We start from the raw sequence: 26721 nt of genomic DNA, 5'->3' as shown, positions 1-26721 counted from the left end.
TGTGACCTTTGGCACTAAGTCACGGCGGAATAGCCTCCCGTGACCCCTCAGAGGAGGGTCTGTGTGTGGGATTTTGGGCTGTCAATTAGTGACAGCTGATCATGTTCTGATGCTAAAAGTGATGCCCTTTGACATGCCCTCTTGCCCTTCCTCCCTCTTCATTACCTACACTGTATAGAATGTGCTACTACTGCAAGTGAAGGGGAAAATTTGTTAAATGTAAGTACTGTAGATAAGAAAGGGCGAACTAAATAGTGCATACAGTAGAATTGTGGTCTGACAGGAACCCCCTCACTGCTACTATTCTGCCCATGTGAAAGTTCCAGCGGTCAGCCAATGAACAAGAAATCTCTGAGTCATGGGAGACACATTGTACCTTTCATAATTTCACATAGGGTTCGTCAACTTTATTTTTGCAAACTTTATTTAGCAAACTTGTCTCCCCCTGATACGCTGCTTTTGTCTCATTGTTGGCAGCTCGCTGTCTAGGTTACCGACCAATGCCAGCCAGACCAGACTAGAGTTGTGGTTAGTAACCTACACAGTAAGCTGTCAACTATGGGAACCAAAGAGCATTTATCTTGGTAAAATATATATATATGTTGATGTGTGCTACAAATTCAAATATATTAGTTGAGTTTTGATTACCCATTTAAGATTGGTCTAGGTTAGGTATGGGGAACCTTCAGCCCTCCAGCTGTTGCAAAATTCCCATCATGCCTGGGGAGCTAAAGCTTTGGCTGTCCAGGCATGATGGGAATTGTAGTTTTGCAACAGCTGGAAGGCCAAAGGTTCCCCATTCCTGGTCTCGGTAGTATAAGGAGACTTTACATCAGACTTTTGTCCATAAGCAACCATTAGACATTATGCATAAATAAAAAAAAACATGTTTTTTCTAAAGAACCTTAAGGGTGCGTTCACACGTACAGGATCTGCAGCAGATTCTGTGTTCGGTTATTTAGATCAAATCTGCTGCAATACAGTACGAGTGAAGCTACCCTAAAAATGTAATTGGTTTGGTAAAAAGTTTAAGTGACTAATGGGTTAAGAACGGAATCTAAATTATGGTCTTGCATGCATGACATACTGAATATATTCTAAATAGAAGGAGCAATGGAAATTTATCAACCAGCATGGAAAGCTTGGCTGTGGTGAACATGAGGAGTCGTCATCAGTGTTTGCAGAACACAGTGCTCCCAGACGTCATGATGAGTATAGCTCCAAGAAGTGGAATCTGCACACTCCAAGCTATAAACGGCATAAAGTGACTGAGGAAGAGACAACCTCTTTCAAGGTCGTTGACTATGACCGTCTTGGCAGACTTTGTAGCACAAAGGGGAAACTTGGTTTGATTCCATTATCAATTACTATATCTATAAATTTATAGACAAACATTGCTAAGTAAAACTTCATGCACATGACTCTTGGTTACAGAGTGTTCGCTTGTAAATTGAATAGGTATTCACTATATTGTTTATATCCAAATATTCATCCTTTAAAATCTGCATCCTCTTATTATTGGTTGTAATTATGTGTACATTTTTTATTTCTCCATAATGTGCACACTATGGAATTTGTGTGGATAACGTCCAGCAGGTTCTGTCGCTCGCACTCCTGCTTGAAGTTCTGCCTGTCCCATAGGCTCCGTTCTACATGCAGATTCCGCCATCCGCCCAAAGAATTGTCATGTCAATTCTTTGGGCAGACAGCGGAATCTGCCTGAGCATAGAATGGAGGCTTATGGGACAGGCGGAACTTCAAGCGAGAGTGGGCATGGAATCCGCTGGAAGTTATCCATGTGAATTCTGTGGTGTACATATACCCTAAGAAGACATAAAGACGGAATGCAAACACAAAACATGAAAAAAATCTATTTCAGCACAACTTTAAAAAAAAAATCCTATCAGGTCCAGTGTTATTCTTGTGTAATGTACAATAAGGGTCAAGACCACAATATCTGTATACATTATGTATTCTGACGTACAATTAAAAAAAAAAATATATATATATATATATATTTGCTCTATGGAATTAGAATATGAGAGCAGTATAACCACCACCCCACCACCACCACGCCCAGAATACACTTTTAGGCCATGGTCACACTTTTTACAACAGCGGCCAACAATGGCCACAGTTTTACATGTTCCTGTGGCCAATACTGCCATATATGCAGCAGGAACATAGCCTGTGGGCCAGACTGTGCTCCATTTCATCCTCCTTAACCCCATGAGGGCCAACCCAGCAACAAAGGGGTTTAATTGCCCCCCTTCTTTGCTGGGAAGGGTGCATTGCTGGGGGAGAAGGGGGGCCACTACTGTTACTCCAACATCTTCGATACAAGTAGGCCAGGCTCTGCCTCTTCAATAATGGAGCCGCAGAATCAGTGGCTCCAGTGGCAGAATAATTAAAAAACACATTTCCATAATCAGCCAGGTTACAAAAAACAAATAGTAGCAGCCTAGTAGCACCAGGGTAGGATGGGCAAGCCCAATATTACCAGTCTGGTACCACCCAGTCCAGGAGCGCCAAATTTTACGCTCCAAGACTACTGGTACCCAGCTCTTCCCAGTACCCCTGGTGGCATTGGGTACTAGGGTACTGAGTGTTAGTGTTAGCAATTTTATACCGGCTAGCACTAGGCCCTGACTTAGTAATGGACGCCGTCCATTACAACTTCCACTACTAAGTCTGAAATAAAATAAAAATTCAATGCAATAGTATTTTATTTAAAAAAAAACAAAAAAAACAACACCCCCACATCCCTAGTTGACCATTTTATTTAAATAAAAACAACGCTGGTCCTCCACATAGTTCACCATATTCGAGGTAATCCACAGGATACTGATATCTGAAAAACAAGAGTGAAAAACACACAAAAAAGGCCAGGAGCAGAACACCCATCATTGTGACAGGTATTCTGCACCTTACAGTAGGCAGCATCTTAGCAGATGCTGCTTACAGTCTACCACTCAAGGGGTTAAGTATGGATCCATGGCATTCACACTTAAAACTTTGTGTGCCAGACTGAACAATGTGGCCCCCAGTGGATTAAGAGATTATGCATGGCATCCCCACTTAACCCCAAGGGGGCCAAATTGATGTCACAATGTACCCATCCCACCAAGGAAGGGGTTAATTTCCCCCCTTCCTCGCTGGGATGGGTACAGTGCTGGGGGGGGGAGGGAGAAGTGGGCACCCCGTTGTTTTCTTTCTTCAGCTCTGCCTCTTCAAAAATGGAGCCGCCAAATCATCGTATGCAGCCGGAACACTGCTAGAGCCGCTGATTGGCTGAGCTTTAGCTCAGCCAATCAGCAGCTAAAGTAATGTCCCTGCTGAGCTGCTGATCCGAAGAAGACCGGGAGAACACCCTGTAAGCTAGGGTAAGTTAAGCTTTCCCCCTCCTTAGAAGGGAGTACAGTCTGGTCCACAGGGGGTTCATTTAACCATAGAGAAAATTCTGTTGAAATTAAGTGGATGGCTGCCATTTAATGGCATACAATTGCAGTTATTTTAAAACAATGGCTGTTATTTGTCATTAAATGACGGCCCCCACTTAATTTTAACAGTGTGTGAACATAGCCTTTCTGTGTTTTAAATCCACTTCTGGTTTTGGTTGAGAAGTACTGTGTGGGAACATAGCCTAAGAGTGTTTCTCTCCTTGATGCAGAGGATGGATTCTCTAGAAAGTCTATGGTAACAAGCATCATTCAGGTAATAGAGGAGGGCAGCACTCTGTGACTATCCTGATATCTCTCGGCACATTGTAATAGCCTCTCTCTATTCATGTTGAAAGCATATAATTTGCAGAATTCATCTCAGATGATTATTATGCATTCATTATATTCTCTTTGTAATGCAAAACTCTTTCTGTCTTGACCTCAGCTGACTTCTTCAATTCACAATCATCCGTCTGTCAGCATCCCTAACCAGAGCACTTCTTTATTCATCCCATAATCCTTTACCAACACCTATTGTTCCTCTTTCTGTCACTATACCCTGGGATTCAGAGTCCTATTTTCTGAACAGCTGCTGTTCAGCTGATAGAGAGTATCCCCCCAAACAATAAGTCAGCTGTAAATAGAAGTAGTTAGTTTCCATTCTACTAGTGCTGGGTGTACATGTAATAGTACAGTGTAATCATTGCCACTATCTCCATATAATGATAGAATGGCATAGCCTGTAGCTTCCTTTTTCGTCCCTTAATGGACAGAATGGCAGTAGTATAGAAAAAGAAGGGTGGGCAGTACAAGGGTGGGTTCATATTACGGAATCCGCACTGATATTTTCTGGCGGATTCCGTCACTCATACCCGCTCACGGCAGCGTGCATATCTGCCCGTGCTATAGACACCATTCTATGCATGGGCAGATTCCGCCGTACGCCGAAAGAATTGACATGTCAGTTCTTTCGGCGGAAGGTGGAATCCGCCAGTGCATAGAATGGAGTCTATGACACGGGCGGAGATGCGCGCACCCACCACTGTCCACGAGCTGCGAAATGCGTGACGGGTTTTCCGTGGCCATTCCGTAGTGTGAGCGTACCCTTGATCTCATAAACTAGAATATTTGGAGAGAAGTATTGAGTCCCAGCTCTTCCAGTGTCATTGCCACAGGAGCAGGGCTGTATTAACAGCTGCTGCTGCCCTAGGCACTAAACCTGGAGACGCCCCATCTACACGCACCTATTGGTGATACCAGACCTTACCAATACCACCATACCTCCCACCCCCCTGGAAAAGACACCAGATTTACTGGCAAGTCTGAACGGGAGGAGGGTAACTAAAAAAATAAAAACAAAAAAAATATTTTTTTTCTGTCCCCTTGCTCCCTGGGGCTGCCCCCCTGCAAGGTGCTGCCCTAGGCACCGGACCACGGGTGCCTAGTGGTAAATACGGCCCTGCACAGGAGGTATAAAATCCAGCCCCTAGCAATGCGGTCTGCCATTACAGACATTGGTGAAAGAACAAGCTCACTGAAAACCTTATCTGGCATTAAAAACTTGTAGCCCCTGTTTTGAGACATTATACGTGGCCTCTTCCCGCCATTCGCACGTCATCTCTATCATTTAACAAATGATTCTATCCCTTAGTTCTAGTCAGTTACCTCCCTTTTGCTCTGCATGGGAGGTCGAGCTGGGGAGGCAATTTACACCACAGCAGTGGTCTAAGGGCCCTATTCCACCGGACGATTATTGTTCGCATAATCGTTAACGATTAACGATCTCAAACAACCGCTATTGCGAAAGACCTGAAAACGTTCACTCATTTCCATGGAACGATAATCGTTACTTATGATCGTATTTGCGATTGTTTTTTCTTTGCTATTTCTTCGCTATTGCGTTCGTATCTACTGCAAACGACCGAACGACGTCTTATTCAATGCGAACGTTTTGCGAACGAGCAACAATAAAAATAGGTCCAGGTCTTATAAAGCGATCAACGATTTCTCGTTCGCCCGTTAATCGTTAACTGCATTTCAACCGAACGATTATCGTTTAGATTCGAACGATTTAACGATAATCTGAGCGATAATCGCCTTAAGGCCTTTCTTCCTTTCTCACAAGGCTGCGATAGCTTGTAAGGCACAGGAAACCAGCTACAAGATTTTATCCCGCTGGTACCGAGTGCCTGCCACCTTTATGCCCGGTCCCCTTCAGTTCTGGATGTGTGCTGGTGTTGCAGGAGTGCAGGAGGAGCCATGGCACACATTTGGTGGGGCTGTCTGAAGCTGCCGGGGTTCTGTAAATTAGTTCTACACCTTATTAACAAAATCAAATGTATCTCAATATCCAACACCCCAGAGGCAGTACTCATCTTCATGTTCCCCACCTGCCCGATCCCGCTTCAAAAAATCGCTTGCGCAACATTTGCTGCAAGCTGCAACATCAGTCGTGCCTCGGCAGTGGAAATCCGTGGACCCCTCACCCTGGGTGAGTGGTATGCGGAAGTCACCCAAATTTACCACATGGAGGTTCTAATTGCTGGAGGAGGTGAAGAGATAGGGTACTATTACACGGGCCGATAGGGGCCCGATAACAACTGTAAACGAGCGCCGATCTGCTAGATTGTCACTCGTTTACTGGACCTATTACACAGCCCAATAATCGTTTAACAAGGGCTGCAAGGACATCGTTACCGATGTCCTTGCAGCCCTTGCTTAAACGGTATACATTACCTATCCACGCTCCAGGGCTGCTCCTGTGGTCCGCTTCTTCCAGGGTCCTGCGCGCTCTAGCTTCAGAGCGGCCTGTCAGCTGACAGGCCGCTCAGCCAGTCACAGACTGTGACGCTCCAAGTCTGTGATTGGCTGAGCGGACTATAAGCTGACCGGCCGCTCTGAAGCTAGAGCGCACGGGACCCGGGGAGAAGCGGACCGCTGGAGCAGCCCTGGAGCGTAGATAGGTAATGTAGATCGTCAGTCACCGGCCGTGCACCGCTATTACACGTAGCGGTGCACGGTCGGCGCCCAACAATTATAGGTTCTAACCTATATCAACGATCAGCCGCTGACAACAATCATCGGCTAATCGTTGTCTTTATTACACGGAGCGATAATTGGCCGATTGTCGTTCCGTGTAATAGTACTTATACACTGCCACCTGAAGTCAATGGTTACTATTCCGGGCCTCTGACTCTTATAGAACTGTAACCTTGTCATATCACAACCACCTGATCAGGTTTCCCGGCTGTGTTCACCGCCCATGCTTTTCTTGCAATGTGTTATGACTGCTATTATTCTGATATGCCTCTCTCCTTTTTCATTGAGATTGTATGTTATTGTTTTCTGTGTTATGCGGAATTGTGAACATACCATAGTTGCTTTATGTTAGTTCTACCCTCGTCTGATATTCTTCCTTCCTTCCACTTTTCCCATTATCCACACTGCTCATGCTCCCGCTGCACCGTTCATGATGGACTGCTCCTATAGTGGGGGCAAATTGCCCATCACTGTTTTTTCTAGGTATTTTCATAGTGAAATTTGTCAACTTTACTACTATTGCTATGCTCACTGTCTACAGAATGATCAGATGTTAATTGTTATTTCGTCATTGTTTAGACCCATAACAGTGTTTGCTATGTACTAATTTTCCTGTAACATCTTTCTCTTTTGGGATATGTCATCCCTGTTCTTCTTTCTGTTTGTATGTTTTTTATGCTTTAAAATAAAAATAAAACTTTAAATCTTAAAAACTTGTGGCCCACAGGGAGCTTTATGACATTGGTATCCATAGCTGAGCAGCTGCATGCAAGCCTTATAAGCTAAGGGCACTCACCGTTAAATTAATTAACAATCATTTTTATACAATTATCTTATAAGTTTCTATATAAGACAGAGCACCTCGTGATATTTATGTATGAGTCCCTGCCAAAATATCATTATTTTCATGCTATATGCTCTGTAGTGTCGACTGCTGTATCTGAATTGCATGTAAGCCTTACATCACTAAGTGCAATGCCATGCATAGGATGGATTGATGTAAATTCAACCGCCATCGGACTCTTGGAACATTACTTGCCGGACTGCATTGTGCCAGCTGTTAAGTTTGGTGGAGAAGAGATAATACTACGGAGATGTTTCTAGGGTTTGGTCTATGACCTTTAAATTTATCCTGTGCTGCTGCCCCCTATAGTAAAATGGCTTCCTGTGCTGCTGCTCCCTATAGTAGAAGGCCCCCTATGCTGCTACCCCCTATAGTAGAAATCCCCCTGTGCTGCTGCCCCCTATATTAAATGGCTTCCTATGCTGCTGCCCCTTATAGTAGATGGCCCCCTATGCTGCTGCCCCTATAAAAGATGCCCCCCTGTGCTGCTAGTCCCATAGCCCCCTGTGTGTAGTCCCTCTAATAGTGGTGGTTGGCCCCCATGATTTCTATATAAAAATACAATAAAAAACAAACTTACCTCACACACCACCTAATAGTGGTAGCTGGCCCCCATGATGACTATATAAAAATACAATTAAAAACAAACTTACCTCCCAAATGCTCCCCTATTGTTGCTGTGGGTCTCTTCTGGCATAGGCAGTGTACATGCTGCTCAGATGCTGTCGGCACCAGAAGTTCTGTAGAAATCTGTAGAAGACGGAACTTCCGTGGCGGTGGTGCTCGAGGTGAGAAAAATGTTCAGATATTAGGAAGAGCCCGGCACTCACCAAGTAAATTATGCTTCTTTATTGTAGTGTAGCAAACATATGGTACAAGGACGCGTTTCGGCCAGGCATGGCCTTCATCAGCTTAGGGGTGTACACCTATGCGTCCTTGTACCATATGTTTGCTACACTACAATAAAGAAGCATAATTTACTTGGTGAGTGCCGGGATCTTCCTAATACCTGCACCAGAAGTTCTGGCCTCTTTGACAGAGCATAAATTGTGTGTGCACCTTAAAGGCACGCACACAATTGAACAGTGCGCTCACCTGGGCCTGTCCTAATTGCGCGGATGGTACTGCAGTGTAGTTAGTATGATGTGGGCCCCCTGGGAGCCTAAGGCCTGTCCTAATCGCCCACATTATAATCCGCCCCTGGATTCGACCCTTTTCTGTTCCAAGATGACTGCGCCCCAGCAAGCAAGGCCCATAAAGCCATGGTTAGGGACTACCTGCGCAGACCCTGACCTCAATCCCATCCAACACCATTGGGATGAACTAAAATAGAGATTGTGAATCTGTCCCTCAACCAACATCAGGGTCTGACCTCACAAATGCTATTCTGGTTTAATGGGCAAAATTTCCCTCAAAATCTTGTAGAAAGTCTTACCAGAAAAGTAGACACTGTTATAACGTCAAGGGGGGGACAATTCCATATATCTATGGATTGAGAATGGGACGTCCTAATAGCTACTGCAGGCGTTGAATAGGTGTCCTAATCCCCTTGTCATATTACTTCACAGCCACAAGATGTCGCTGTCCCACGCCTGCTCTGCAGATGTTTACGTTTACCTTGCACTCTCCTTATCACTCGTTAGAGGGCGCTAAGTATAAGCTGAAAGTGTTTAGTAAACCAATGGTGTACTGCAGCGGCAGAGGGCGCAGTGAGCGCTAGCAGTAGGCGGGCCCTGGCTTCCTGCAGCAATAAGAAAAAGGATCGAGGAGAAGGCGCATATCGGGCGCCTGCAGCCGCTTTCTGTTGTCCGTCCTGCGGGAGATACCGCCTCATGACGGGAGCTCCATGCTGACTGACCGCAGGACATGGGAGTCCTCGAAATCACTGACCAGGTGAGGAGCCGTGCGCGGGCAGGGAGTGCGCTGGAGGCCGGGCTGTGGTGTGCGGCCTAGCTGCCCTGCAGGCCCAGTGTGTGCGGTGAGGCCTGCGCTGTACGCGAGCCGCGGGCGCTGAGGTAAACAAGGCCCGGACCGTCCTCCCCCTCCTCCCGGCAGCCAGCACTGCCGGCCGCGGCCCCTGCACGGGGGGGGGCTCCGGCGCCATTACCCAACGATGAGGAACGCCGCCATGGTCGCCCAGGCCTGTAGGGATCGTACGTGCCCCAGGCCTGTAGGGATCGTACGTGCCCCGGGCCTGTAGGGATCGTACGTGCCCGACCATATAGCGACTGTGTGTGCGCCCCGGGCTTGTGGCGATCGTGAGGGCGTGTGTCCCGGCCGCGTAACCACTGCGTGTCCCGGCCGCGTAACCACTGCGTGTCCCGGCCGCGTAACCACTGCGTGTCCCGGCCGCGTAACCACTGCGTGTCCCGGCCGCGTAACCACTGCGTGCCCCGGCCGCGTAACCACTGCGTGCCCCGGCCGCGTAAGCACTGCGTGCCCCGGCCGCGTAAGCACTGCGTGCCCCGGCCGCGTAAGCACTGCGTGCCCCGGCCGCGTAACCACTGCGTGCCCCGGCCGCGTAACCACTGCGTGCCCCGGCCGCGTAACCACTGCGTGCCCCGGCCGCGTAACCACTGCGTGCCCCGGCCGCGTAACCACTGCGTGCCCCGGCCGCGTAACCACTGCGTGCCCCGGCTGCGTGCGGGACCCAGCCGTGTAGGAAGGGAGCGAGCGTGCGTGACCCAGCCGTGTAGGAAGGGAGCGAGCGTGTGTGACCCAGCCGTGTAGGGAGGAAGCGAGCGTGCTGGACCCAGCCGTGTAGGGAGGAAGCGAGCGTGCTGGACCCAGCCGTGTAGGGAGGAAGCGAGCGAGCGTGCGGGACCCAGCCGTGTAGGGAGGGAGCGTGCGTGCGTGACCCAGCCGTGTAGGGAGTGAGCCTGCGGGAACTAGCCGTGTAGGGAGGAAGCAAGCGAGCGTGCGGGACCCAGCCGTGTAGGGAGGAAGCGAGCGTGCGGGACCCAGCCGTGTAGGGAGGAAGCAAGCGAGCGTGCGGGACCCAGCCGTGTAGGGAGGAAGCAAGCGAGCGTGCGGGACCCAGCCGTGTAGGGAGGGAGCTTGCATGACCCAGCCGTGTAGGGAGTGAACGTGCGGGAACTAGCCGTGTAGGGAGGGAGCGAGTGTGCGGGATCCAGCCGTGTAGGGAGGAAGCGAGTGTGCGGGACCCAGCCGTGTAGGGAGGGAGCGAGCGTGCGGGACCCAGCCGTGTAGGGAGGGAGCGAGCGTGCGGGACCCAGCCGTGGAGGGAGCGAGCGTGCGGGACCCAGCCGTGTAGGGAGGGAGCGAGCGTGCGGGACCCAGGCTTGTAAGGAGGGAGCGAGCGTGCGGGACCCAGGCTTGTAAGGAGGGAGCGAGCGTGCGGGACCCAGCCGTGTAGGGAGGAAGCAAGCGAGCGTGCGGGACCCAGCCGTGTAGGGAGGAAGCAAACGAGCGTGCGGGACCCAGCCGTGTAGGGAGGAAGCAAACGAGCGTGCGGGACCCAACCGTGTAGGGAGGGAGCGTGCGTGCGTGACCCAGCCGTTTAGGGAGCGAGCGTGCGGGAACTAGCCGTGTAGGGAGCGAGCGTGCGGGACCCAGCCGTGTAGGGAGGAAGCAAGCAAGCAAGCGTGTGGGACCCAGCCGTTTAGGGAGGGAGCTTGCGTGACCCAGCCGTGTAGGGAGGGAGCTTGCGTGACCCAGCCGTGTAGGGAGTGAGCGTGCGGGAACTAGCCGTGTAGGGAGGGAGCGAGTGTGCGGGACCCAGCGGTGTAGGGAGGAAGCGAAAGTGCGGGACCCAGCGGTGTAGGGAGGAAGCGAGCGTGCAGGACCCAGACGTGTAGGGAGGGAGCGAGCGTGCGGGACCTAGGCTTGTAAGGAGGGAGCGAGCGTGCGGGACCCAGCCGTGTATAGAGGAAGCAAGCAAGCGAGCGTGCGGGACCCAGCCGTGTAGGGAGGAAGCGAGCGTGCGGGACCCAGCCGTGTAGGGAGGAAGCGAGCGTGCGGGACCCAGCCGTGTAGGGAGGAAGCAAACGAGCGTGGGGGACCCAACCGTGTAGGGAGGGAGCGTGCATGCGTGACCCAGCCGTTTAGGGAGCGAGCGTGCGGGAACTAGCCATGTAGGGAGCGAGCGTGCGGGACCCAGCCGTGTAGGGAGGAAGCAAGCAAGCGTGTGGGACCCAGCCGTTTAGGGAGGGAGCTTGCGTGACCCAGCCATGTAGGGAGGGAGCTTGCGTGACCCAGCCATGTAGGGAGTGAGCGTGCGGGAACTAGCCGTGTAGGAAGGGAGCGAGTGTGCAGGATCCAGCCGTGTAGGGAGGGAGCGAGCGTGCAGGACCTAGGCTGGTAAGGAGGGAGCGAGTGTGCAGGACCCAGTCGTGTAGGGAGGAAGCAAGCGAGCGTGCGGGACCCAGCCGTGTAGGGAGGAAGCAAACGAGCATGCGGGACCCAGCCGTGTAGGGAGAGTGTGTGCGTGACCCTGCCGTGTACAGAGCGTGCATGCGTGACCCTGTTTAGGGAGGGAGGGAGGGAGCGTGCGTGCGTGACCCAGCCATGTAGGGGGCAAGCATGCGTGCGTGACCAAGCCGTGTAATGTGTGAGAATGGTGCTCGTTTTCAGGTGTTGAGACCTCTGTGTGAAGGTGCCTGGTGGTGGCAGTGACGCCTCTGTGTGATGGTGCCTGGCGGCCTCGGTGACTCCTCTGTGTGATGGTGCCTGGCGGCCTCGGTGACACCTCTGTGTGATGGTGCCTGGCGGCCTCGGTGACACCTCTGTGTGATGGTGCCTGGCGGCCTCGGTGACACCTCTGTGTGATGAGAAAAAAAAAGACAGGGGGCGCTTCCTCGTGTAATAAAAGATAACCAGGTGAATGGTAGCAGGGTCTTACAGGGATCCACTCACCTGGATAGGTTGTGCAAAATTTAGGCACAACTCTATATGCAGCATAAAGGGGTGTACTCCGCAGCTGTACTGGGGGACGTCACCACCAATGGTGGGAGAAGCAAATGCAGATGTGTAATCAGCCGATTACAGGACCAAGAGTCGAATCCACACCAGGTATAATAAGCGCAGGAGTATTCAAATTTGCACACAACGGTGCAGCCAGGGATCATCCAAAGGTATCAAGCATGCTTGATAAAGGCCCATGTTAGACAATATAGGGCCGAAACGCGTTGCAATAAAGAGTATATGTTTACTATGCCATCTACCTTTGGATGATCCCTGGCTGCACCGCTGTGTGCAAATTTGAATACTCCTGCACTGCTTATTATACCTGGTGTGGATTCGACTCTTGGTCCTGTAATCGGCTGATTACACATCTGCATTTACCTCTGTGTGATGGTGCCTTTGATCAGATCTTCCCCTCCCCATCTGTCTTGCTTGGGAACAGGTTACACCTGATGGATGGCCTGTAATCTCCCAGACAACACTCTCTGGTTGTCACTGCTGCTGATGTAAACAATTCCTGGCCTATTGTTTGTGTTCCTGGGAAAGCTGGGTGATCACCATTACAGCCGCGCACACAGGACTTGTCACCATCTGCCCAGACTCATTGACCGTCCTCGTAGTGTTGCCCAGTCCTGAATTGTTCTATTTCCAGTATAATATCCAGGAGGTCTCACACGGCCACAGTGTTTCATGTCCGTGTCTTATTTATGGGTCGTTGTTTGTACCAATTGTTACTTATGGGATATATTTAGCACTTTGTATCCTCTAATAGGAAACCCTTCCATTACAACAAGTCTATAGAGAATCATGTAGCCTCAATGGATTAAACAATTTCTTTGTGGTGTTTTGGGGGTCAGCGGCACCTTTATCAAACCCAGCAGACTCTGTTTTTTTTCCCTGCAGTTTTTCTTATAGGCTTCTCTATAGGACATATAAAACCACATATTATATATATATAAAAAAAAAATGATGGCAAGCAAAGAATATGCCTGTTAGTCTGTGAGAGGCCGAATATATTGGAGCAGTAATAGCACACTTCGCTGCACTACGTTTTTTGGCCCGGCTCTATGTGCTGGAGGCAGGCCCGCCACCCCCCATTGGGACCATATCCCCGCAGTGACGTGGCTCTATTGAATCTAATGGAATTACGTCACAGAGGGAAGGGGATATGGTCCCTCTTGGTGCTGGAACTGGGTGGCGTTAAAAAAAGTACCACACCACCGGGATCCCCACACCCGTCTGCTACTATGTTAAAAAAAAGTACATATTGGTACATTCATTTTAAGTTAAAGAAGAAAAATTAGAAAATATCTGCGGATGGCGTGAATTAGGGGAGTTGCCACAAAGCTTTATGGAACTGAAGTGTTTGCTTGTAGAAGTCCTCTAGGGAATAGGGGTAATTGTGCTCACACAGGTGCTGAGAAGAAAAAACCTTTTCCCTACCTTCCCTGTCCCCTGTCGTCATTCTTAGGAGACCCTGTGCTTTGTGCTACTCTAGGGGGCCGGTTGGCACCTGCTGTGCGGTGAGACCAGGGCTCCATGAGAAGAGCAGGGGAGATTTTTTCCTTAGCAACCAATCACAACTAAGCTTTAATTTTACCAGAGCAATATGACAAGTGAAAGCTGATCTGTGATTGGTTGCTGTAGACATAGCACTTGCTTTTTTTCACCTACAGATATACATTAGCGGTTATTTTTTTGCGACAACAATTATACTTTGCAATGACAGACTTAATTTTTCCATAAAACATGCAGCAAGACCAGGAGAAAAAAAATGTGCACAGTGAAATTGAAAAAACATGCAATTTTTTTAAACATTTTAGGGGCTTTCGTGTTTACGCCTTTCACCCTATGGTAAAACTGTCATGTTATCTATGTTCCTCAAGTCAGTTGGATTGCAACGATAGGCAACTTATAACTTTTATTTCATCTGACTGCTTTAAAAAAAATTTAAACCTTTTGTAAAAAAAAATGTAGATGTGTTTAAGATTGCTCTATTCCCATCTGTATAGCGCTTTTATCCTTTTGGTCTATGGGGCTATATGAGGTGTAATTTTTGGCACCATGATCTGTACTTTCTATCGTACCTTGCTTGCAACTTTTTAAATATGTGTGCCCCCCCCCCCCTCTCTGAATTCCCATCCTCTACCCGTCCTGGGTCATCTCAAGGGGTTAAAGTGTTAATGTCACCCCCTTAAGGTGAGTTTACACGTAACGATTATCGCTAATGATCGAATTCGAACGATAATCGTACGTGTAAATGCAGCAAACGATCTTTCAACATGTTATTAAATCGTCCGTCGGTCGCAAAAAAATTGCCGATCTTTCCGTGTAATGTCGCACGATAGTCCGGCCGGCCGGCCCCCCGCTCATCCGCGCTGGCTCGATCGCCACCACGGTGGCCCGGACCATAGACGGCAGCGGGGGGGGGGGGTTAGTCTACTTTACCATTCTCACACAGTAGACTGTCATTTGCTTTTTTGTGTGTGTGTGTGTGTAATTTGTATTTCTTTTGAAAAAGAGAGCGCAATTTTTTTTATACAATTGGAAAGCCAAGTAAAAGTAACTGGCGGTAGCTCAGGATAGTGGAAGAATGTAGATATCTTATACCATCCATAAAAGTGCTGCGGTGTAGATAGGGTTGTAGTTATGTAATGAAATCATTGTCCAGCTGGCAATACTATGGGGGAATATGCAGCTTTAAAGTGACATTGTCCCCTTTACACTATTTACGGTTCTCGGCACTATGCAAAAGCTTATATTCAGCACTATCAATGGATACTGTCGCCCAGGTAGGGCTTCACAGCCCTCTCCCTGCCTAGGTTGGTATCACAGTCTCCACCCCCCCTAGTGACATAGTGTTGAAGGCCGCTCCTAATGCATCCTGAGCACTGTTTCATCTCAGTGGCGCAGGCGTAGTCTGACAGTGAAGTCACCGTAGCCTTAGCCATTGAGATGAAACGCTGCGCTCTGAACACAACGTCACAAGGGGGGTGCAGACTATGATACCAACCTAGGCAGGGTCTGTAATGCTCCGCCTAAGTGACACTGTCCACCGATGGACTAAAGCAGTTTTAGAGCAGAGAGAAGACAGACAAGTTTTATACAGGTGTATATTGAATGTGCTGCATCTAAGCTTGTGGATGGCACTGAGAACTGCACATAGAGTAAGGGGGGGGGGGGCACAATATCACTTTAAAACTTTAGATCTGCTACAATGTAACTATGTTCTTTTTCATTTTAGCATCCACTGGTCCAAGCAATATTCAATCGCAACCTAGAAGAAGTACAATTACTATTGAGCCAAAAGGAAAATGTCAACATTTTGGTAAGGGGCTAGCATGTTTCTGATAGAGCTCTTATAAATGTGTGTATGTGAATCACTGAATTGTACAAAGTACAAATATACGGCCTATAGCAGTCCTTCTCCGGTCTGAACACTCAATGAAGGCTGATAAGAAGATGATTTTATTTTATTTATTTTTTTGAGTAACTAATTTTGCAATCGCCATTTCCACAGGACCAAGAGAGACGCACTCCCCTGCATGCTGCTGCCTACCTAGGAGACATCCCTGTTATGGAACTATTAATACAGTCAGGTAGGTTACACAGTTGTCAACAGTTTCTAAAGTGCAAAAATGTTGTTCACATGGGCATTCATACTCCTTCTAGTCTCCTCAAAGAGTAACTTACATTTGTTTTCTTCACTTTAGGTGCTAATGTCAATGCAAAAGATTCAATCTGGCTTACTCCCTTGCACCGAGCTGTAGCTGCACGCAATGAGGTACAACTTACATGTAACTTTTAAATACTAGGCACTTTTTTTAAATATATATATATATATATATATATATATTTATTTGTTTATATATATTTATGTATTTGTTTGTTTTTGGGTGTGGGAGGAAACTCACGCAATACTAGGCACTCTTAAACAGTTGTGAATCAGAAAAACCTTAAAGTATGTTCAGACTGCATTTTTTTCGGTAGTGAAGATACATGCTGAGAGAGAGGTGCCAGCCTCCTTTATTGTTTACTAGACACAATTCCATACTTGGTGGTTGTGTCTAATGGTGCATTTACACAGACAGATTTATCTGACAGATTTCTGAAGCCAAAACCAGGAACAGACTATAAATAGGGAACTGGTCATAAAAGAGACTGATTTCTCCTCTTTTCAGATCCATTCCTGGCTTTGGCTCCAAGAATCTGTCAGATAAATCTGTCTGTGTAAACGCAACATAATATTGCAGCATAGAGCCACTTTATCCTCTTCAGGTGAATGGGTCATCGTTGTTTTTATACCAAGCAGTCTCTATATTAGAAGAACAGAGGCATGCCTAGAAAACGATGAAGGAGGTGTAACAGGCCCTTTAAGCAGCTGATCATTAGAGTCTAGAAATTCATACAGATAACTTCTTGGTGTCTTCAGATGTTACATTGTCCGCAGGCCAATTTCCATGTTAAACTACTTTAATTTTCAGGACCCAAAAAGACTCTTAATGATCAGATGTGCAGTTTTATGGTGCGTTCACACCTACAGGATCTGCAGCTGATTTTTTGCAGCAGATTTCATTTAAATAACTGAACACAGCATCAAATCTGCTGCAGATCCTGTAGGTGTGAACGCACCCTTAAGGAGCTGCTTATCAAAGGAGGATTGTCTTGATAATGGCAATACCAATATGTATAGGTTTTCATGCTTGTGTCCGTCTTAGCAGGTTCTACATACATTTTTACATAAATTTTTTTTCTGTTTACAGAGGGCAGTCTCTCTTCTTGTGAAGCACTCTGCCGATGTCAACGCTCGGGATAAGAACTGGCAAACTCCACTTCATGCTGCAGCCGCTAACAGAGCAACTAAATGTGCGGAAACATTAATGGGATCGGTGAAAAATGTCAATATAGCAGACCGGACAGGACGTACTGTACTTCACCATGCTGTGCTCAGTGGCAGCGTAGAGGTATGTTTTACCTAATTTCAGAAACCATTTTGAAAAAGTATATCTTTATTACACATTGGCAGAAGCAACAGATGAATTACAGAACTTTAGTGGTTTCTAACATTTGCCTCATGCTGGATGTAACATAATGTGAATGAGGGTGTTGGTGATTTTAACGTTGTGGTTCAGCTTTGTAAAGGTCTGAAAGAAAATAATTTAGATGCTTAATGCCAGATAATGACTGACTATAATAATAATGGCTTTCAACTTATAATTATGGTGGCTTTCCTGCTAAAATTATTTATCACCTATCCACAACATGGGTGATAAATGTGTGATCACTGGGGAGGACCAACCAGTGGGAGCAGTAATGGACTTGTGTGGACATTGTTCAATTCACTGTTGAATTGACGAGTATTGTCAAACTTGATCATGGTCAGACCAATACATGAGGAGAACTTGGGAACCACCATTTGGATCACACATCCTGTAAATGGATGATAAATTATTTTAGTTGAGAAAAAACTTTTATTGCTGAACTTGTCTGTACAATTCTGTAATTATTCATTTGTATGTTTTTCCAGATTGTTGTAATGCTTTTAAACAGAAGGGCACACCACAGCATCTGTGATAAGAAGGAGCGGCACCCTATCATGTATGCATCTTATCTTGGTGAGTATGACTGACTTTGGATTAAAAAAAAAAATCTGTGTTCTGCTTTTCTCTTTTTAGATAAGTCAGGTTTTATTTCAGCATATGTTTCACACACAGAGTTTCAGTGGATTTGACATAATGTTTGCAAAAGCTGTTGTACCAACTGGGAACAGCACCTCTTCTGGTTTAATTTAAATGGGTCTAAAATTGTATCCTGGTTAATGTTATCTTTAGGGTATGTGCACACTACGGAATATCGGCGAAGACTTCAAGCGAATTCCACCGGGCGGCCTCCACTTGAAGTTCTGCCCGTTCCATAGACTCAATGATATTTGCCGGCGGATTCCGCTTTCCGCCAAAGAATTGACATGTCAATTCTTTGGGCAGACAGCGGAATCTGCCAGCAAAGGGCACAAACCCTCAGAGTTAACATTCTCTTCTGTCTACAGCCAGAGCAGATTACTGCTTGCTTTAGTAATGCTCCAGGCTGTCAGCACTTCATTGTTCAACCTTACATCTGCAGGTTAAGAAGCAGGAGATTTGGAGCTTTGTCACAAAACTATACTAAATATTGATCTCTGATAAATTATGAAATTATTTAGCAAGAAATGTTAACATTTTAATGCTAATGTTTCGGTATACTTTTAAGACTTGGACCTATGAAATGTATTGTAATTTTAAAATTTGAGGATTAGGGCAAGAGTTTTATCATCTTTGCTTTTCATTTATTTAAATTGTCTACAAGCATTCATAAGACGCTGTATAGCTGCCAGTAAAGTAGATAAGTGGGTGGTTTGCATTAATAGCAATGTTAGCCGATTGGTCAGATTGCAAAAATCTTGCAATTCTACCATGAAATATCCTTAACCTTACAGTGATAAGTCACTCTATTGTCTATTGTCTCTATTTGTTTAGGTCACCTGGAGATTACCAAGCTGCTTATATCTCGGGGAGCTGATGCAATGTCAAAGGATAAGAACGGTTACACACCCCTTCATGCAGCTGCTTCTACTGGGAGGATAGACATTGTGAAGTATTTGTTAAAACTTGGTGTGGAGGTAAGAAGAATGTTTGGTGTTCTTTCACATGTAATGGTAGTCTGCCAGAAATCATTTGGCAAAACCTCACAACCTTTTTTTGTGAATTGCTACGGTTTTGTAATGTGGTTTTATATAGGTATATAGTGTTAAAAGAAAGCGTTTTACTAGTAAAAATCCCTCAAAAACAACACTTTTTTTTTTTTTTTTTTTTTTTTAAGATAGGTTTTACTCGCATGAATCAGATGTGGCTATCCCATAAATATCCCAGATGGCAGTACCCATTTAAGTCACTGACATCCTTTGTGCTTTTTTCAGTCTAAGATAGGAATACCCTTTTAACCCTAGAAATGTCTACTTAAAGCAGGCAACAAACATGCAACTAGGAATGAGACACTGCTGCCCTGTCTACCTGCAAATTGACAGATTTCTCCTTATGCAGTGATAGTAATCAATCTGTCACTGACAGCAGTTACTCTTTTCTCCGTGCTTGCTGCCTGCCTGGGATTAGGTAGGTCTCTGAGCCTACACTACATCTCGGTTTGAGGGAAAGATCACTGGAAACCGTGTGTTGTCCCTATGTTTTCCTGGCTACAGCAACAGTGACAATTTTATTTGGAATTTCAGTAACAGGTCTAATTTACAATTTCATTATTTTAGATTGATGAACCCAATTGCTTTGGAAACACTGCCCTGCACATAGCCTGTTACATGGGTCAGGATGCTGTGGCTAATGAACTTGTCAACTATGGCTCTAATGTCAACCAGCCCAATGAGAAGGGCTTCACCCCTCTGCACTTTGCTGCTGTTTCCACAAATGGGGCATTGTGCCTGGAGCTGCTAGTCAACAATGGAGCTGATGTCAATTACCAGGTATGTTTTGTAGTTTTTGAGGGGGATGCATTTTATGATTTTTGAGGGGGGGCTTTGCTTTCCATGTTGTCAGTGAATTGTCACCTGATATAATGAATCTTGACTATATGACAATGTATTTTACACTTCAACCTTCTTGCAGACTTGTGGCTTATGTGCCCATGTAGTATTTCCATGGTCCACCATGGAACAGAGCACAACAGCAAATAACTCTCCTGTAATGAATGAATGATCGCATTGAATTACTGTGTATGTTAAGAAGAAGTGGGTAAATTCAGATATTTCCTTTTTTTTCTCACTTTTGTGCAGAGCAAAGAAGGGAAAAGCCCCTTACACATGGCTGCCATACATGGAAGATTTACTCGTTCCCAGATTTTAATTCAGAATGGTATGTTCCTGCTCATTTACATAATCATCATCCTGTGTGAGGCTTAGCTTGCTGACATTATTTTCTCCACAGGTGGTGAAATTGACTGTGCTGATAAATATGGCAATACTCCTCTGCATGTTGCTGCTAGATACGGGCATGAGCTGCTAATAAGTACATTGATGACAAATGGTGCTGATACTGCAAGGTGAGATTACGTATGAAATGCATTATGTAGCCAGATAGGAGGAGCATGTGTCTGTCTTTTCACATCTCATAAGTACTTGCATTGAACAGTTCTGGAGCGTCTTTTGAATCTCTGTATTCTCCATTCCTCTATTGTCTATGGTGGATTTTTATGGTCAATTGATGCTGCAAGTCCCCTTTGTCGGTGAGAAATGTCCCTGCATCCAGTTAGTGCTAGCAGTATCAGACCTAGTAGAGCATACCCTTGTGACAGGCAGAATGGTAACACCCAGTGTCAGTTCATGTGTTTCCAGAGGAACAGCACAATGCAGCGTTATCAGAGAAGATACTCCAACATTGTTATATTAAAACAAACAAGTCTGCAGATCTGACAGGTCCTTTTCTAACAGACCAGTACCATAATTAATATAGCATGAAATAAACTGCTTATGTTTTTCTACTAGGTTGGACACTGAATATGTTACTAACAAGTGTTAGTGTAAAAAAAAAAAGTATTAATCCTTATGTTTGTTACAGACGTGGTGTTCATGGCATGTTTCCCCTGCACTTAGCTGTTCTGTTTGGGTTCTCAGACTGTTGCCGAAAGCTACTTTCCTCAGGTAAATGATTTCTTTATAAAAAGTAACAAAGCATTAATAACTGAGATTGGAGGTGTTGATGTGCATATAACCATATCAATCAAAACCTTTCCTCAATCTAGGTCAGTTGTACAGCATAGTGGCCTCATTGAGCAATGAACATGTGCTGTCTGCCGGCTTTGATATCAACACACCTGACAACCTCGGGAGGACCTGCCTCCACGCTGCTGCTTCAGGAGGGTGAGTGATGAAGAAGCTTATAGGCCGTTTTAGGGCTGTGTCTCTGTCCCAATCTCTTTCTTGGGGATCAATTCTTAGAAGTATTTTAAAAAGTTTTTTTTAAGATCTTACATGATCCATTGTGGGGTGGGGGGGAGGGTGTTTCTGGTGGCTTAGGTATAGTAAAAGACAGTCACTCGTATGTGAACATCAGTGTGTCTCCACATTATTTTATTTTTATTTTTTTTAGTGCTGCACCAGCGTTATGAAATGTTACACATGTATAGGCAATTTATTTATTTTTAACTATTAATTTGTTATTTTATGCCTTGTTTTGTCATATTTGTAAAGTGCTGCGGTGTATTTTGTTGCTATATAAATAAACATTCTTGTAAACTCTCTTCCAGAAATGTTGAATGTCTTAATTTGCTGGCAAGCAGTGGCGCTGATCTGATGAGACGAGATAAATTTGGAAGGTAAATGTAAAACTATTGTGTAATGTAAATTAGTATATACAGACACACAATCTCTTATCTTAAATATCTGTAATGTTTTGCACTAGTTCCATATGTACAAAAATAATTACAAGCTGGAAATAGCTGCCCATAGACCTTAGAGCTATGTCAACAGATTCAGTGAGTGCCACCAGGATTGGATGACTATCTATTGTCTCTGACAGATATGGGCAGTATAGGCAGCCTAATAAACCCTGAGTTCCGCTGTATGTTGGTGTTGTTGGTGTTGTTGTTGTTGGTTTTGTTGTTGTTGATTTTGTTGTTGTTGGTTTTGTTGTTGTTGTTGGTTTTGTTGTTGGTTTTGTTGCTTTAGAAGACCAGTGCTCGCTTATGGAGCCTTTTACGAGGCTCAGTGATCGTGCACCCAGGACTACATAAACATTGCCAGATTGCTTCTGTAGCCCTTTGCTTTAATCAACCATCAGCCACATTTCTCCTATTACATGGAGACGTGCAGCTGACGGTAGATTAATTTTTTTACCGCCCCCAGTGGGAGAAATCCCCTGCCCCTCTATGACGCAGCTCAATTAATTCTAACGGAGCCAAGTCATATAGGGGCAGGGGATTCCTCCCACTGGGGGCGGCTCTGTACCCATGGATAGAACGGTGCCGTACACAGGAACCTGGCCACGGCTCCAAAAATGGACAGCGGCACTGGCTTCCTGGCGCCGATCTATCCGTGGGTCATGTTAAAGCGAATGTACCTGATGGTACATTCGCTTTAACAGAATTACTTTCTGATCTTGTTATCCTCCTGAAATCTGCTTTGGCTAAAGAGCTAAGATCTTTCAGCTAAACATTGACCTAACAGAAATTTGAATGTGTATTAAAAAAAAAACAAATCAAATGTGACATCTGAATTAAACTTTTTTCTTTGTCCACTTTGTAGGACCCCGCTGCATTATGCTGCTGCCAATGGCAGCTACCAGTGCACAGTGACCCTGGTCACCGCTGGAGCCAGTGTTAATGTGGCAGACTTCAAAGGCTGCACTCCCTTACACTATGCTGCTGCTTCAGATACCTATAGGAGGTGAGTACATATTGAATATACCAGGATCTCTTCCTCTTTACTCTGCAAAGTCACTTTTGTTTTGCATTTACTATTTTTCACAATATGTTTATATAACAAAAGCTAGAAGTATTGGATTCAAGTTTTAATGTTTCACAGGGTTCCCCAAAATGGCTCCAAGTCTTCAAACCAGGCAGAGCAGTCCAGGTAATACACTTTTTTCCATTATTAAAGGGAAACTAAGAAGTATCTAGAAATATCTAAAATGCTCATATTTTCCTATAGCGCCTTGGGCGCTAAGGATGAAGGTAAGTTTCTTACAGTCACGCTTTGCCTTGTTTCTATGATATTAGGAGTTTAACCCCTATGCTATTATGTTGTTTTGGTGCACTGGGGGCAGGACTACCACCCCCAGTGCACTGAAACGACTTAATAGCATAGGGATTAACCGTGCTGAGGGTGAAGGTAAGAAAAAGAGGATTTTTTTTTGTACTCACCGTAAAATCCCTTTCTTGTGGCTTCATTGGGGGACACAGCACCAGTGGGTATAGGCTACTGCCACTAGGAGGCGACACTAGACAGAAGAAGAAGTGACTCCGCCTGGCAGCCTATACCCCTCCTACAGACACCAGGCTAACTCAGTTTAGTCACAAGCAGTAGAAAGTAGTAACAAAAACAGGCAAAAAAACCAGGCTGGTCCCGGGAACGAAAACCCCAAGAACAGAACAAGCCCCGGGAGCACAACCTCAAACAGGGTGGGAGCTGTGTCCCCCAATGAAGCCACAAGAAAGGGATTTTACGGTGAGTACAAAAAAATCCTCTTTTCTTGTGCCTGTCATTGGGGGACACAGCACCAGTGGGACGTACAAAAGCAGTCCCAGAGGGTGGGGAAAGAAGATTACAATCCCCATGCGGCCTGCCTAACGCACGGCGGCCTGCAGAACCTTGCGGCCCAGACTGGCGTCAGAGGAAGCCAGGATATGGACCTGATAAAACTTTGAAAAAGTGTGAACTGAAGACCAGGTGGCGGCCTTGCAGACCTGGGACACTGAGGCCTGATGGCGAACCGCCCAAGAGGCCCCCACAGCTCGAGTAGAATGAGCGGTGACCCGAAAAGGAGGATCCCTGCCACGAACGCGGTAGGCCTCTGCGATGGCTGCCCTGATCCAACGCCCAATGGTGGTCTTGGAAGCCGCCAGCCCCTTGCGCGGACCCGACGGGACCACGAACAAGGAATCCGAGCGGCGGAAGGAAGCAGTGACTGACAAGTAGATCCGTATGGCCCGGACAAGGTCCAAACAATGCAGGGACCGTTCCCTAGGATGGGAGGGCGCAGGGCAAAAAGAGGGGAGAATGATGTCCTCATCAAGGTGGAATGCAGACACGACCTTCGGCAGGAAGGAAGGAAGAGGACGAAGCACCACCTTGTCCTTGTGAAGGACCAGATAAGGGGAGCGACAAGAGAGCGCTGCCAGTTCAGACACCCTACGGATGGAGGTAATCGCCACCAGGAAGGCGACTTTCCAAGAAAGGAAACAAAGAGACACCTCCTGAAGAGGCTCAAAGGGAGGACCTTGTAGAACCTCGAGGACTAAATTAAGGTCCCAGGGCTCTAAAGGCTGACGAAAAGGAGGGGCCAAATGGACCACCCCCTGAAGAAAGGTCTTCACCTGGGGGCGGAAAGCGAGAGCCCGCTGAAAAAGAACAGACAGGGCGGAAATCTGCGAACGCAAAGTGGAATGACTGAGGCCTTTATCCAGCCCGGACTGTAAAAAGGAAAGAATCTTGGGCGTGGAACACACCAAGGGGTGAAAATTATTCTGTTCGCACCAAGAAAAGAAGGCCTTCCACACGCGATGGTAGACCCGAGCTGACTGAGGCTTACGGGCCTTAAGCATGGTTTGGATGACTGGTTCCGAGAACCCACGAAACCTCAACACCGCGGCTTCAACAGCCACGCCGTCAAACTCAGCTGAGGTAAATTGGGGTGGAATATTGGCCCTTGTGAAAGGAGGTCGGCCCGCAGGGGAAGGCGCCAGGGGGCGTCGGCCAGGAGGTGCACTACGTCGGCGTACCAGGACCGGCGCGGCCAGTCTGGAGCGACAAGAATGGCGAGAACGCCGAGTGCCTTGATGCGCTTCAGGACTCGTGGGAGAATGGGCAGAGGAGGAAAGGCGTAAACCAGGGAGAACTGCTCCCATGGGGTCACCAAGGCGTCGACCGCGAACGCGCAAGGATCCCGGGCCCGAGTCACATAGATGGGGAGTTTGTGGTTCAGCCTGGAGGCGAAGAGATCCACATCTGGGGATCCCCACCGCCGGCAGATTTGAAGAAACACCTCGGGATGTAGAGCCCATTCGCCCTGATCCAGTCTTTCGCGGCTGAGGTAGTCCGCCGCCCAATTGTCCACCCCGGGAATGTGGACTGCCGAGAGAGCTAGAACAACCCGCTCCGCCCAACGGAGAATGCGAGCGGCCTCGGTCATGACAGAGCTGCTCCTGGTGCCGCCTTGACGGTTCAGATAAGCAACGGCGGTGACGTTGTCGGTCTGAACACGGACCGGATAACCCCTCAGGCGATCGGTCCACTGAGACAGGGCGAGAAAGATGGCCCGGAGCTCCAGGATATTGATGTGAAGCCGAGCCTCTGTCGGCGACCAAGAGCCCTGAGCTGTGTGGCTCCCGAAGACAGCCCCCCACCCGGACAGGCTGGCATCCGTAGAGACGACCAGCCAATTGAGGGGGAGGAACGAGCGGCCGAGGAGGACCACCGGAGACGTCAACCACCAAAGAAGCTCCCTGCGAACAGCAGGGGACAGGAGGATCTTCTTGTGGAGAGACAGAGGGGACCTGTCCCACTGCGACAGAATTGCTTGCTGCAGAGGGCGCGAATGAAACTGAGCAAAGGGGATCGCCTCGAAAGAGGAGACCATCTTGCCCAGGACTCGCATGCAAAGGCGAATCGAACAGGGGGCGCCCGAGCGGAGCAGAGAGACTGCCGAGCGCAGGGAGGCAACTTTGTTTGGAGGAAGGAGGACGCGGGCCATCTCGGTGTTGAATAGCATCCCGAGAAACTCCATAGAGCGGGAGGGAAGTAGGGAAGATTTTTGATAATTGATCACCCAACCGAAATTGGTCAAGAGATCGAGTGTGATCTGGAGGCTGGACAAAGTGTCCTGCTTGGAGCGGCCCTTTACCAAAAGGTCGTCCAGGTATGGCAGGACAGCCACCCCCTTTGACCGAAGCAGAGCCATCAAAGGTGCAAGGATCTTGGTAAAGACCCGAGGCGCCGTGGCGAGCCCGAAGGGCAGGGCAACGAACTGGAAATGTCCAGAACCGACGGCGAAACGTAGGAAACGTTGATGACTGGCTGCGATGGGAACATGCAGATAGGCGTCGCGGATGTCTATAGAAGCAAGAAATTCGTCCTGCTCTAGAGACGCGACCACCGACCGCAAGGATTCCATGCGGAACCGCCGAAGGCGAACAAACCTGTTCAGCCGTTTCAAATCCAGGATAGGACGGACCGAGCCGTCCTTTTTGGGGACTGTGAACAGATTGGAATAGAATCCCTGGAAGTGCTCGGAGGGAGGAACTGGGACCACAACTCCTTGAGCTAGGAGATTCTGAACCGCCCGAAAAAGCTCGGAAAGCCGTGCCGAAGAGCGCGGGAGATTTGATGGAAAAAAGCGAGGAGGTGGAATGCACACAAACTCGATTTTGTACCCTGAGGACACCACCTCCCGAGCCCACACATCGGACACATGGGCGAGCCAAATCTCCTTGAAGGAGAGCAGACGACCCCCTACTTGAGGGAGAGACCCGAGTGGTGAAGGACCCTCAGGAAGAAGACTTGGGTGCAGGACCCTTAGAAGGGCGAGAACGGGGCTGCCAGGTGGGGCGGGGTTTGAAGGAGGGCTTCCTAGAAGGAGCTGGAGGCGTATCCTTAGCCGGGCGACGACGTGCCGGAGGCTCAAAAGAGCGGAAACGGCTGGAACGCCTGGGAGGCTGAGGGCGCCGGGATCGGTTTTGAGGAAGCAAGGAGCTCTTCCCCCCCGTAGCGTCCGAGATTAT

At 47.4% G+C, this 26721-nt stretch overlaps 1 protein-coding gene across 3 annotated transcripts in view; it reads left to right on the top strand.

Moving 5' to 3' along the window:
• The first annotated feature begins 9037 nt into the window (after positions 1-9037).
• Positions 9038-26721, top strand: part of ANKRD52 (ankyrin repeat domain 52) — a 34131-nt gene continuing 16447 nt past the window's right edge. For all 3 annotated transcript variants that reach the window (XM_069970048.1, XM_069970047.1, XM_069970046.1), the window contains exons 1-15: positions 9038-9216; positions 15491-15574; positions 15767-15845; positions 15960-16030; positions 17010-17210; positions 17774-17861; positions 18759-18901; positions 19541-19753; positions 20063-20141; positions 20214-20328; positions 20844-20926; positions 21028-21145; positions 21532-21600; positions 22529-22669; positions 22808-22855. In XM_069970048.1, the coding sequence (XP_069826149.1) occupies positions 9190-9216; positions 15491-15574; positions 15767-15845; positions 15960-16030; positions 17010-17210; positions 17774-17861; positions 18759-18901; positions 19541-19753; positions 20063-20141; positions 20214-20328; positions 20844-20926; positions 21028-21145; positions 21532-21600; positions 22529-22669; positions 22808-22855 (1559 nt within the window). In that variant the 5' untranslated portion in view covers positions 9038-9189. The remainder of the gene's footprint in view (positions 9217-15490; positions 15575-15766; positions 15846-15959; positions 16031-17009; positions 17211-17773; positions 17862-18758; positions 18902-19540; positions 19754-20062; positions 20142-20213; positions 20329-20843; positions 20927-21027; positions 21146-21531; positions 21601-22528; positions 22670-22807; positions 22856-26721) is intronic.

The sequence above is a fragment of the Dendropsophus ebraccatus genome, chromosome 5, assembly GCF_027789765.1.
Source record: "Dendropsophus ebraccatus isolate aDenEbr1 chromosome 5, aDenEbr1.pat, whole genome shotgun sequence".
Taxonomy (NCBI): domain Eukaryota; kingdom Metazoa; phylum Chordata; class Amphibia; order Anura; family Hylidae; genus Dendropsophus; species Dendropsophus ebraccatus.
Note: the sequence above shows the minus strand (reverse complement) of the source record. Positions and strands in the feature narration are given on the sequence as shown.